We start from the raw sequence: 14,001 nt of genomic DNA on the forward strand, positions 1-14,001 counted from the left end.
AAAGAAAGATATATTTCTTTAAAAATTATTGGAAAAGGGGGGATTGGAAAGGGGATGGAGGACAGAGTTCATGATCTGAAATTGTTGAACTCTATATTAAGTCTGGAAGGCTGTAAAGTATTCAGAGATATGCTGCATGTCCTTCTTAATCTGCAGATCAAATATGTGTTGTATCATTGTACCAGCAGTATACAGCCACCTCCACCTGGTTTTTTAGTACAGATTTTAACCACCTAAACAGATTGGTTTTAAATGAGATAACACCTGCCTTAAAATGATGGATTCAAACTGTCAAGCAAACATGTTAAACCTTCACAACAATTAACAGTCATTTTTAGACTTCAAGCTCAAACCTTAAGCTTTCAGGCAGCCTATAGATCAGAGTGTTACACCAATCTCTGATTTGATAGCACATTTCCAGCATTCACCATCGTTCTTCCTGACTCTAAGCCCAGTTGTAAAGGAGTCTCCTGCTCCGTGCCTAGGGACGCCGAACTATGGAAGAGTGTGTCTGGGACACATTTCTTGCATGTCTCAGGATTAATCCACATGTGGACTTAGCTGTGAGTGATGAGACCGAGAAAGAGCAAAGTGTTTTTTTTTACTCTCAGTGAGCTCCTGAAGGACTGTGTCCAGGCTGCTGTACGATTCTCCCACCCCCACCCCCAGATTGTCCTTTCTGAGCTTCAGCCAGGTGATGCTAAACGCAGGTGGGAAAGACACAAATCTATAACAATGCGTTTGAAACAAAACTGATTTATTTCACATTTATCCTGGTTGTTAAAACTCCAGCCTGACTATATGGTTACTAAAATCAGCAGAAACAAGCGCCCAATGGCAGAACGAACCAGGTTTAGTCCTGGATGAGATTAACATCAGCAATAACAGCAGAATCCAAACCCGGCTGCCGCGTATGAATTTGCTGGTGTTTCAGCAGGTTGTTTGACTGGGTGAACCCCTTCCCGCACACAGAGCAAGTGAACGGTCTCTCTCCAGTGTGACTACGCTGGTGTGCCAGCAGATTCCATTTGCTCTTAAAGCTCTTTCCACAGTCAGAACATTGAAAGGGTCTCTGATCACTGTGAACCAGGCGGTGTGTATTGAGGCTGGATAACTGAGTGAATCCCTTCCCACAGACGGAGCAGACGAACGGCCTCTCCCCGGTGTGAACCCGCTGGTGCGTCAGCAGGTCGGAGGAGTCGGTGAATCTTTGCTCACACTCAGTGCAGGTGAACGGCCTCTCCCCGGTGTGGAATCTCTGGTGTCTCAGAAGGTGGGATGGCTGAATAAATCCCTTCCCGCACACAGAGCAGATGAACGGCCTCTCGCCAGTGTGAGTGCGCTGGTGCGTCAGCAGGTCCTTTTTGCTTTTAAAGCTTTTCTCACACTCGGAACATTTAAATGGTCTGTTATCAGAGTGGACTCGCTGGTGTGTCAGGAGGTTTGATAAAGCGTTAAATCGCTTCCCACAGTCAAAGCAGGGAAACGGCCTCTCGCCAGTGTGAGTGCGCTGGTGCGTATGAAGAGTGCATGACTGAGTGAATCCCTTCCCACACACTGAGCAAGTGAATGGCTTCTCCCCGGTGTGACTGCGTCGATGAGTTTCCAGTTGGTATGGGTAATTGTAGCCCTTTCCACAGTCGCCACATTTCCACGGTCTATCCATGGCTCGGCTGTCCTTGTGTCTCTCTAGTGTGAATGGTCTGGCTAAGCCTTGTCTGGACACAGAACACGTGTATGATTTTGCCCCCGCTATAAATAGTGCAATGTTTCTTCAGGCTGTGTAACTGGTTAATGCTCTGTCCCCAGTCAGTGCACTGGAACACTCTCATTCGGGTGATGGTGTGTAGGTCTCGGAACTTTTCCAGTCACATTGATGTTCAAAATGTTTTCTCACTGACAGAACAGATAAACATTTCTCCTTCCACATTCAAAGGCCGATGATATTCAGGTCCTGATGAATCGAGTGACTTGTCAGTTCTTGATATTTTGTTTGGCATGAGTGTTCCATCTGTAAATCCTCTCCATCCAATATCCTGTTAAAGCAGTTAACAAAAGCCATCACTGTTAAGTACGTGCAGAAATTCAGAACAGAAAATAATGGTTTCCATGCAACATTTTTCCTCTCCTGTTTCCCCAAAGCTGTAAATTCAGGTCCCTCAAACCCTCCCTCCTCACTGTGCTGAAATCCAAACTCATCGCGCCAGCTCCACCTTTTATCCACTCCCTGTTTTCACTCTCCCTCTACTCTGGCTGGATTCTCCAGCCCCTGTGTGCAGACTGAGAATAAAATCAATGAGTCAGTCATTTTCTCTCCTGGTCACTGGGACCCTGAAGCCCTGCCTACCATCTCTTCTGGTCCCCAAATTAACAGATTCATTCAGCTGAATCTTACAACATGCCCTTGTGTTTCATGGGTCCCCTCACACTCGCGTTTCCTGTATTTTACAAGGTATTAGAAGGGGAGCATTTCGAGACAGGAAACTCAAACCAAACATACCTCAAGCTTTGACAAACGGCACCTGATTCATCATGGCTTGAAAATCATCAACCTTTGAGCCCAGCACATCAGTGCAAAAGGTAAGGCTGAAGCATCAGCGATAATCTTCAGCCGGAAGTGCCGAGTGGATGATCCATCTCGGCCTCCTCCGGAGGTCCCCAGCATCACAGATGCCAGTCTTCAGGGAATTCGATTCACTTCAAGTGATATCAAGAAACAAGCTGAAGGTACTGGATACTGCAAAGGCTATGGGCTCTGACAACATTCCAGCAATAATACTGAAGACTTGTGCTCCAGAACTTGCCGCGCCCCTAGCCAAGCTGTTCCAGTACAGCTACAACACTGGCATCTACCTGGCTATGTGGAAAATTGCTTCGGTATGTCCTGTACACAAAAAGGACAAACCAACCCAGCCAATTACCGCCCCATCAGCCTACTCTTCATCATCAGAAAAGTGATGGAAGGGGTCTTTGACAGTGCTATCAGGTGGCACTTGCTTAGCAATAACCTGCTCACTGATGCTCAGTTTGGGTTCCGCCAGGGCCACTCAGCTCTTGACCTCGTTACAGCCTTGGTTTAAACATGGACAAAAGAGCTGAACTCCCGAGGTGAGGTGAGAGTGACTGCCCTTGGCATCAAGGCAACATTTGACCAAGTGTGTCGTCAAGGAGCCCGAGCAAAACTGGAGTCAATGGGAATCAGGGGGAAAACTCTCTGCTGGTCGGAGTCATACTCAGCACAAAGGAAGATGGTTGTGCTTGTTGGAGGTCAATCATTTCAGATCCTGGACATCACTGCAGGAGTTCCTCAGGGTAGTGTCTTAGGCCCAACCATCTTCAGCTGCTTCATCAATGACCTTCCTTCCATCATAAGGTCAGAAGTGGGGATGTTCGCTGATGATTGCACAATGTTCAGCACCATTCGCGACTCCTCAGATACTGAAGCAGTCCATGTCCAAATGCAGCAAGACCTGGACAATATCCAGGCTTGGGCTGACAACTGACAAGTAACATTCATGCCACACAAGTGCCAGGCAATGACCATCTCCAACAAGAGAGAATCTAACCATCGTCCTTTGACATTCAATGGCATTACCTGGGGTTTACCATTTACCAGAAACTGAACTGGACCAGCTATATAAATACTGTGGCTACAGGAGCAGGTCAGAAGCTAGGAATCCTGTGGTGAGTAACTCACCTCCTGACTCCCCAAAACCTGTCTGTCATCTACAAGGTGCAAGTCAGGAGTGTGATGGAATACTCCCCACTTGTCTGGATAAGTGCAACTCCAACAACACCCAAGAAACTTGACACCATTGAGGGAAAAGTAGCCTGCTTGACTGGCACCCCTTCCACAAACATTCACTCCCTCCACCATCGACGCACAGTAGCAGCAGTGTGTGTACCATCTACAAGATGCACTGCAGGAATTCACTAAGGCTCCTTAGACAGCACCTTTCAAACCCATGACCACTCGAAGCACAAGGGTAGCAGATAGATGAGAATACCACCACCTGCAAGTTCCCCTCCAAGTCACATACCATCCTGACTTGGAAATATATCGGCCATTCCTTCACTGTCCCTGGGTCAGAATCCTGGAACTCCCTCCCTAACAGCACGGTGGGTGCACCTACACCACATGGGCTGCAACGGTTCAAGAAGGCAGTTCACCACCACATTCTCAAAGGGCAATTAGGGACGGGTAATAAATGCTGGCCCAGCCAGCGATACCACACACCTTAAATAAATTTAAAAAAGAACCCAAAGAGATCTATTTCCAGTGGGTAGAAACCTTATGTGTTACGTGGACGAAGTTTCAGCTGATCACCTGGCTTGTCAAAACACAAGCAAATCTCACTGTGGAGAAGCCGTGTAAATGCGGTGACTGTGGGGAGGGATTCAATGACACACTTAAGTTGGAAAGACATTGGAGCAGCCACACTGGGGAAATGCCATTTTCGGCTCTGAATATGGGAAGGGATTCATTTGGTAATCTGGCCTCACTAGACACCAGTGAGATCACCAGTGACCACAGGGGTTGTGTTCGGCTGTTAATGGCATCCAGCACTGAAGCACAAACAAAACCAAAATACTGTGGATGCTGGAAATCTGAAATAAAACCAGTAATTGCTGGAAATTCTCCACAGGTCTGGCTGTAGCTGTGGAGAGAGAAACAGCGTTTCGATTCAGATATGACTCTTCAGAACACTTGGAAGTGTCATATTCGACATACTGAGGACTTCCAGCAACTATTGGCTTTATTTCAGGACTAAACCACGTTCATTCTGAAGGTGGGGTTCATTTCTGCTGATATTAAGAATTGCAATAGGTGGGATGAAATTTAATATTCTGGCAAGCAGTTTGTTTTGTAACCTTTACTAGTATTTGTCTTTGGGCTATCCTCAAGATCTTGAGAAATGAAACCAAACAGTAATTTACTTGTACTTTATACTGTATTTGCTGCTCATGATGCAGTCTGCTCTCCATTTTAGGGTGCCCAAATGCAGATCGGATGATCACTTTGTGGAAAACCACTGTTTGGTCAACAACTTCCCCAGGGGTTTCTGCTTCAAAAACAGAAAATGCTGGGAAAACTCAGCATCTGTGGAGAGAGAAACGGGGTTGATGTTTCAACTCTGTGTGATCATTCTTCAGAGCTACAGAAGTAGAAATGTGATGAAATTTATACTGTTTAAGTGGGAGGAGCAGGTGGAGCTGGATAGAAGGCCAGCGATAGGTGGGGGTAAGGAGAGATTGACAAAGAGGTCATGGACAAAGGGAGTGTCAGTGGTAGCGGTAAGAGCTAAAAAAAGGCGCTGATAGTGGCAAAGGTAAGAAAGCAGAATGTGATAATAGCAGAACAAGGATAAGCGCTCTGAAAAGAACAACATGAACAAGATGGCCCTTGTGGGGGTGGGGTGGGGTAGGGGGAAGGGTGCTTACCCTTGTTCTGTTATAATCACATTCTGTTTTCTTACCTTTGCCATTATCAGCACCATTTTTAGCCCTTACCACTACCAGTGACACTGCCTTTGTCCTCTTGTCCAAGACATCTTTGTCAATCTCTCCTTTGCCTCCACCTATCACTGGCCTTCTATCCAGCTTCACCTGCTCCATCCCCCTTAAACAGTGTAAATTTCATCACATTTCTACTTGTCTTTAGCTCTGAAGGGTCATACAGACTCGAAACGTCAACTCTGTTTCTCTCTCCACAGATGCAGTCAGACCTGCTGAGCTTTTCCAGCGTTTTCTGTTTTTGTTTCAGATTTCCAGCATCTGCAGTATTTTGCTTTTATCTAGGGGTTTCTGCTCGTCTGCCATTCTAATTCTCCTCCCTACTCCCTGATCTCTCTGTCCAAGGACTCCTGAATGTACCAATAAAGCTCGATAGAAACTTGAGGAGCAGCAGTTCATCTCTTGATTAGGCACCTTACAACCTTCCAAGCTTAACATTGACTTTAGCAGTTTCTGTACCAACAGGAGGTTGTCAAGGTGTGGAACCATCAAACTGAAAGAGTGGCGGAACCTGATTCCAAGTTCAGATTATGCCCGTTTGTCCTGGTTTCAATGAGTGAAAATAGTCCCTCTCTATCCACCCTATCTTGAAAACATTGATCCATTCACCTCTTAATCTTCTAAATTCCAACGAACACAACCTTGATAGTGAAGTGATCTATTTTGGCAGAAGGGATAGGGAGAGGCAATTTACAATTAATAGCACAGATCTGAAATGTGCGCAGTGGCAAAGAGATCTGAGGCTACATGTGCATAGATCTTTGAGGGTGACAGGACAGATTAAGAAAGTTGCTAGCAAAGCAAATTGGATCTTAGTCTTCTTATAAAATGGTATTGAGTACAATAGCAGGGAAGATATGCTGAATCTTTATAAAGTGCTGGTTAGGCCACAAATAGAGTACTGCATCCCATTCTGGTCACCCCACTTCAGCAAGATTACGAAGGCCCTTAAGAAGGGGCAAAGAAGATTAATCAGAATGGTTCCAGTAAAGGAGGTTGCTAGGGAATTGATGGAGATATACAAGAATCACACAGTGCAGAAGAGGCCCTTCGGCCCATCAAGTCTGCACCGACACGTGAGAAACACCTGACCTACCTACCTAATGCCATTTACCAGCACTTGGCCCATAGCCTTGAATGTTATGACGTGCCAAGTGTTCATCCAGGTACTTTTTAAAGGATGCGAGGCAACCCGCCTCCACCACCCTCCCAGGCAGTGCATTCTGGACCGTCACTACCCTCTGGGTAAAAAAAAGATTTTCCTCACATCCCCCCTAAACCTCCTGACCCTCATCTTGAACTTATGTCCCCTCGTGACTGACCCTTCAACTAAGGGGAACAGCTGCTCCCTATCCACTCTGTCCATGCCCCTCATAATCTTGTACACCTTGATCAGGTTGCATCTCAGTTTCCTCTGCTCCAACAAAAACAACCCAAGTCTATCCAACCTCTCTTCATAACTTAAATGTTTCATCCCAGTCAACATCCTGGTGAATCTCCTCTGCACCCCATCCAGTGCAATCACATTCTTCCTGTAATGTGGTGACCAGGACTGCACACAGTACTCTAGCTGTGGCCTCACCAAGGTTCTATACAACTCCAATATGACCTCCCTACTTTTATAATCTATGCCTTGATTGATAAAGGCAAGTGTCCCACATGCCTTTTTCACCTTTTGATAAGGTAAAGAAAATCTGCTTCCATTAGCTGACCGTGGAACGATAAGGGACACAGCACAGTGGGTGTACCTACACCATGTGGACTGCAACGGTTCAAGAGGGCAGCTCACCGCCATCTTCTCAAGGGCAATTGGGCATGGGCAATAAATGCTGGCTGGGCCAGTGATGCCCCCTACATACCCTTAAAGAATAACAAAAAAAATATATAAGTTTTTTGGGTAAAAGATATAGTGAGATGTGAGGGAGGATATTTTTACAGTGAGTGGATGTGAACTGAAACGTGCTGTCTATGAACCGCGGAGGTGGGGAGGGGGCGGGGCTGGTGGTGGAAGCAGAGACGATGAACGATTTCAAATGGAAATTGTATAGGTCGCTGAGGAAAATAAACTTGCAAGGATAATGGATAGAATAGGGAAACAGGATTGAATGGATTGCTCTGGAGAGCTAGTATGGGCTCAATAGGCCGAACGACCTCTTCCCGTGACACAATGATCTGTCCATGTGATTTAACCCTTGCAGCTCACATATCAGTCAGGTAAACCTGTGCTACACTCCCTCCAAGGCCATGATATCCCTCCTTAGCTTTGTTGCTCTGAAGTGATCACAATTCTCCCGATGTGGTCTATCCCAGGGCTTGTGTATCAGTCACAGACAGAATGGACAAACCTTTTTTTTAAACTCACACTCAAAAGCTGATGATATCCAGATCCTGATGAATCAAGAGTCTCTGTCTGTTAATGTGATGCTTCCTTTCAACGCCCTGGAAAAGGAGTTTGTAAAATCCCTCAGCTCGGGGTTCACCAGCTCCAAGCACAGGATAGCCACGCATGCGCCCTGGTGCACGTTCGCTGCTAGCAAAATGGTGGCCGCGCAAGCGCATTTCCAACTATCAAAATGGCGGCCGCGCACGCGCACTGCCAACTATCAAGATGGCGGCCGGTCACTCGGGCTTCACCCCAGAAGCTGAGCTGCGGTTTCCGCCCCGTTCCGCGCAGACATGGGACCCATAGCTTTTTAATTCAGGGTTTGCGGCTTCCACAGAGTATTTATGAAGCTTCCCTTGCCCGTTCCACCGCCTCCGTTCTCCACCCACCGACCGACCGGCTGCACTTACTCGCCCTTTCTCAGCGACTCCGTCCAGCCCGCATTGGGCATGCTCCAGGAACAGCCCGCAATGCCCATGCCCGGCTCACAGCTCAGCACTGCGCCTGCGCAGAATGCATCCTCCAGTGAGAATAGGACACATTCTGGCTCGCCGCGAATGCTGGGTAAGTACTCCTCCATTGATGAGCTATGATGGCGAATAGGAAATTTGGTTTTTGTGATACCCTTAGGATTGGAGCCATATCGCTTAGATATAAAAATATTAAACCAATTGATACACAGGCCTTCCACCATAGTCCTGTCCTGGGAATTATTAACAGAACAAATTCCTACAGTTAGATGCAAACTCACTGGCGTCTCAGCAGGTGGAGTGAACAAGTGATTTTTATTCCCCCATATGCAGACCATTTAAACTTCCTGTAAGAATGTGCTGGTTGCGGATCAATCCTTTGAACTTTTAAAGCTGGAATGTTAACAGCTGGGGAAAACTGAGTAATAAAAGCAAAATACTGCAGATGGTGGAAACCTGAAATAAAGCACGAAATGCTGGAATAAAAACTCAGCAGGCCTGAGAGCATCTGTGGACTGTGAAACAGAGTTAACATTTCGAGTCCTTATAGCTCTCCTTCAGAGCTGAAGAGAGGCAGAAATGCGAGGTGGCGAGCATTGTGGATAGCATGTATAGAGAGGTGGTCACACCGCAGGCTGAGTCCACAGGCAGGAAGGGAATGGGTGACCACCAGGCAGAGCAAGAGGACTAGGCAGGCAGTGCAGGAATCTCCTGTGGCTATTCCCCTGCAAAACAGATATACTGCTTTGGATACTGTTGGGGGAATGGCCTCTCAGGGGAAAGCAGCAACAGCCAAATTCGTTGCACCATGGTAGGCTCTGCTGCACAGGGGAAGAGTAAAGAGTATGGGAATGCAAAGGTTATAGGGGATTCAACTGTAAGGGAAATAGATAGGTGTTTCTGTGGCCACAAATGAGACTCCAGGATGGTATGTTGCCTCCCTGCTGCTAAGGTCAAGGATGTCTCAGAGCGGCTACAGGACATTCTGAAAGGGGAGGGTGAACAGCCAGTGGTCATGGTCCATATTGGTACAAACGACATAGGTAAAAAAAGGAATGAAGTCTGAAAAGCAGAACATAGGGACTTAGGAAGTAAGCTGAAAAGTAGGACCTCAAAGGTAGTGATCTCAGGATTACTACCAGTGCCATGTGCTAGTCAGAGTAGAAATTGCAGGATATATCGGATGAATATGTGGCTGAAGAGATGGTTTCAGATTCTTGGGACATTGGGGCCAGTTCCGGGGAGGTGGGACCACTACAAACAGGAGGGGTTACACCTGAGCGGGACTGGGACTGATGTCCTAGGGGGAATATTTGCTAGAGTGGTTGGGGAGGGTTTAAACTAAAATGGCAGGGGGATGGGAACATATGCAAGGAGTCAGAAGAAGGGGAATCAAGGATAAGAAGACAGAAAGGGAAATAAGAAAAGTGATAGGCAGAGAAATCAAGGGCAAGAAGGGCCTCAGTAAAAAATAGTGGGAACAGGACAAATAATGTTAAAAAGACAAGCCTTAAGGCATTGTGCCTTAACGCAAGAAGCATTCGCAATAAAGTGGATTATTAACCATGCAAATAGATGTAAACAGGTATGATATAGTCAGGATTACGCAGACATGGCTGCAGGGTGACCAGGGATGGGAACTGAACATCCAGGGGTATTCATTATTTAGGAAGGACAGACAAAAAGGAAAAGGCGATGGAGTTGCATTGCTGGCTAAAGAGGAAATTATCGCAATAGTGAGGAAAGATATTACCTCCAATGATGTGGGATCTGTATGGGTAGAGCTGAAAAACACTAAGGGGCAAAAACCATTAGTGGGGGTTGTATATAGACCCCGAAACTGTAGTGATGATGTTGGGAATGGTATTAAACCGAAAATTAGAGACACAAGCAATAAAGGAACATCTGTAATTATGGGTGACTTTAATCTGCATATAGATTGGGCAATTCAAATTAGTAACAATACCGTAGAGGAGGAATTCCTGGAGTGTATATGGGATGGTTTTCTGGGATTGAGGAACCAACTAGAGAACAGGCCATCCTAGACTGGGAATTGTGTAATGACATACAAAGAATAATTGGCAATCTAGTTGTGCAAGGCCCCTTGGGGATGAGCGAACATAATATGATAGAATTCTTCATCAAGATGGAGAATGACTCTGAGACTAGGGTCCTGAATCTTAACAAAGGAAACTACGTTGGTATGAGGCATAAGTTGGCTATGATGGATTGGGAAACGTTACTTAAAGGAATGAAGGTGGATAGGCAATGGCAAACGTTCAAAGAGCGCATGGGTGAACTGCAACGATTGTTTATTCCTGTCTGGCACAAAAGTAAAATAGGAAAGGTGGCCAATCCATGGCTTACAAGGGAAATTAGAGATAGTATTAGATCCAAGGAAGAGGCACACAAATTGGTCAGAAAAAAAACCAGACCTGAGGATTGGGTGCACTTTAGAATTTAGCAAAGGAGGACCAAGGGATTGATTAAGAAGGGGAAAATAGAGTACGAGAGTAAGCTTGCGGGGAACATAAAAACTAACTGTAAAAGTTTCTATAGGTATGTGAGGAGAAAAAGATTGGTGAAGGCAAATGTAGGTCCCTTACAGTCAGAAACAGGGGAATTTATAATGGGAAACAAAGAAATGGTTGACCAACTAAGTACATACTTTGATTCTGTCTTCACAAAGGAGGACACAAATAACGTACCAGAAACGTTGGGGAACACAGAGTTTAGTGAGAGGGAGAAACTGAAATAAATCATTGTTAGTAGGGAAAAGGTGTTGGAGAAATTGAAGGCTGATAACTCCCCAGGGCCTGATAACCTAGATTCCAAAGTACTTAAGGAAGTGGCCCTAGAAATAGTGGATGCATTGGTGGTCATCTTCCGAGATTCTACAGACTGGAACAGTACCTACAGATTGGAGGGTAGCTAATGTAACCCCACTATTTAAAAAGGGAGGTAGAGAGAAAACAGGGAATTATAGACCAGTCCGCCTGACGTCGGTAGTGGAGAAAATTCTAGAGTTCATTATAAAAGATTTAATAGCTGAGCACATAGAAATTGGTGGCAGAATCAGACAGAGTCAGCATGGATTTACGAAAGGGAAATCATGCTTGACAAATCTACTGGAATTTTTCAAGAATGTAACTGATAGAGTTGAAGAGGGGAAGCCAGTGAATGCGGTTTATTTGGACTTTCAGAAGGCTTTCGACAAAGTCCCACATAAGAGATTGGCATGTAAAATTAAAGCGCATGGGATTGGGGTTAGTTTATTGAGAAGGATAGAAAACTGGCTGGCAGATAGGAAACAAAGAGTAGGAATAAACGGGTCTTTTTCTGAATGGCAGGCAGTGACTAGTGGGGTACCGCAGGGATTGGTGCTGGGATCCCAGTTATTCACAATATATATGAATGATTTAGATGAGGGAACTAAATGTAATATCTCCAAATTTGCAGATGACACAAAACTGAGTGGGAGGGTGAGCTGTGAGGAGAATGCAGAGATGCTTCAGAGTGATTTGGACAAGCTGAGTGAGCGGGCAAATGCATGGCAGATGTGGATAAATGTGAGGTTATCCATTTTGGTAGCAGAAACAGAAAGGCAGATTATTATCTGAATGGCTATATATTGAGAGAGGGGAATGTGCAATGAGACCTGGGTGTCCTTGTACACCAGTCGCTGAAGGTAAGCATGCAGGTGCAGCAGGCGGTAAAGAAGGCAAATGTTTTGTTGGCCTTCATAGTGAGAGGATTCAAGTACAGGAACAGGGATGTCTTGCTGCAATTATACAGGGCTTTGGTGAGACCACACCTGGAACATTGTGTGCAGTTTTAGTCTCCTTATCTGAGGAAGGATGTTCTTGCTACAGAGGTAGTGCAGCAAAGGTTTACCAAACTAATTTCTGGGATGGCGGGACTGACATATGAGGAGAGATTGAGTCGGTTAGGATTATATTCTCTGGAGTTCAGAAGAATGAGGGAGGATCTCATCAAAACCTATAAAATTTTAACAGGACTAGACAGGGTAGATGCAGGAAGGATGTTCCCGATGGTGGGGGAGTCCAGAACCAGGCTGAGGACACAGGGTAGACCATTTAGGACTGAGATGAGGAGAAATTTCTTCATCCAGAGATTGGTGAGCCTGTGGAACTCACTACCACAGAAAGTAGTTGAGGCTGAAACATTGCATATTTTCAAGAAGGAGTTAGATATAGCTCTTGGGGCGAAAGGAATCAAAGGATATGTGGAGAAAGTGGGAGCAGGCTATTGAGTTGGATGATCAGCCATGATCATAATGAATGGCGGAGCAAGCTCGAAGGGCCGAATGGCCTTCTCCTGCTCCTAGTTTCTATGAGTTTTATGCTGTTCAAGAGAAAATGAGTAAATCTCTTTACACACATCAAGTATCTGAATGGTCCCCTTCTGGAGTAACTCAGCCGCTGTGTTAGTAATTGGGAAGACAGTGAATCTCTTTGCACATTCAGCTGGTGAATGATCATTTTGCAGTTTGATTTTTATCCATGAGTTTCCAGAACAGATGGAAATTTGAGTATTGCTGAAGAAAGATGTTTTGTCGAAGCTTTTCATCTTGCACTCATCAGGCCAATCGCAAGAATACCAATGTCAGGGGAAGCAACAACTTTATACTGTATGAGAAGAGTGCGCTGATTCATTGGACTCTGATCAGTAGAGGCATTGCCATGGAGAATGCACCAGTTAATGGTGACTGACAGTTAACTGCCAAGCATTGTGTTGAAATTTAAACCAGGAAGCTTGACTCTGTTTGATGAAGGCATTACCCTGAAGAATGAACCAGCGAATAGCTATCACTTATTTTGTTCAGCTGAAAGAGGCATAATGTGTGTGCATGTTCTTTCTGTCTGCAAAAGAGAGGGCCTAGAGTATTAATATATGTAGTTTCCAGTACACGCAAACGTGCCACACTGCGAGACCAACTGACAATCTTAAATTGGTTGTCAGTGTAATTCTTAGCACTTCCCCGACATTGGTATTCTTGCGATTGGCCTGATGAGTGCAAAATGAAAAGCTTCGACAAAACATCTTTCTTCAGCAATACTCAAGTCCTTAACTACCAAATGACTAGATGGAAATTTCAACCCTTCCGGTAATGAGTTCAACATTCTCCACACCCATGAAGGAAAGGAAAATAATGCAGATGCTGGAAATCTGAACTAAAAACAAAAATATGCTTGAAATATTCAGAAAATCTGGTAGCATCTGTGCAGAGAGAAACATAGTTTACATCTTAAGTTTGTGACTTTTCATAGGAACTTTCATCTGAAGTGACCTGGATCATTAACTCTGTTTCTCAATCCACAGATGTGGCTGAATGTGCTGAGTAATTCCAGCATTTTCTGTTTTTATGTCTGGTTAAGGAAGTTCCTCCTTAATAATTGACCTCCAACAACTGCAACCATCTATTGTGCTACGCATGACTCTAACCAGCGTAGAATTTTCCTCCTGATTCCCATTGATTCCAGTTTGGCTAGTGTTCCTTGATGCCACACTCATTTAAACGTTGCCTTGTTGTCAAGGGCAGTCACTCTCACCTCACCTCTAGAGTACTGCCCTGGGAGTAATTAACAGCAGGACAAACTCTTACAGTTAGTT

At 45.2% G+C, this 14,001-nt stretch overlaps 2 protein-coding genes across 4 annotated transcripts in view; one reads left to right on the top strand and one right to left on the bottom strand.

Moving 5' to 3' along the window:
* Window positions 1–758: 758 nt before the first annotated feature.
* LOC121274371 (oocyte zinc finger protein XlCOF15-like) lies at window positions 759–8,346 on the bottom strand. Of its 3 annotated transcripts, none has more exons than XM_041181654.1 (2): window positions 8,308–8,346; window positions 759–2,036 (listed from the first exon to the last, which is right to left on the bottom strand). In XM_041181654.1, exon 2 carries the CDS (start codon window positions 1,664–1,666, stop codon window positions 854–856), a length of 813 nt encoding a protein of 270 aa, XP_041037588.1. In that variant the 5' UTR covers window positions 1,667–2,036; window positions 8,308–8,346; the 3' UTR covers window positions 759–853. The 3 variants fall into 3 exon arrangements, with proteins under 3 accessions (XP_041037588.1, XP_041037586.1, XP_041037587.1); XM_041181652.1 differs by lacking the exon at window positions 8,308–8,346 and adding an exon at window positions 7,877–8,028; XM_041181653.1 differs by lacking the exon at window positions 8,308–8,346 and adding an exon at window positions 7,860–8,028.
* Window positions 8,125–14,001, top strand: part of LOC121274370 (zinc finger protein 420-like) — a 97,243-nt gene continuing 91,366 nt past the window's right edge. The window contains exon 1 of the mRNA XM_041181650.1: window positions 8,125–8,461. The gene's annotated coding sequence lies outside the window, so the exon portion shown is untranslated. The remainder of the gene's footprint in view (window positions 8,462–14,001) is intronic.

This window comes from Carcharodon carcharias (genome assembly GCF_017639515.1).
Source record: "Carcharodon carcharias isolate sCarCar2 chromosome 36 unlocalized genomic scaffold, sCarCar2.pri SUPER_36_unloc_1, whole genome shotgun sequence".
Lineage (NCBI taxonomy): Eukaryota > Metazoa > Chordata > Chondrichthyes > Lamniformes > Lamnidae > Carcharodon > Carcharodon carcharias.

What these genes read in the sequence shown, in the direction of transcription:
- LOC121274371 (XM_041181654.1), bottom strand. Translation starts at nt 1,666, where the DNA reads ATGGATAGACCGTGGAAATGTGGCGACTGTGGAAAGGGCTACAATTAC.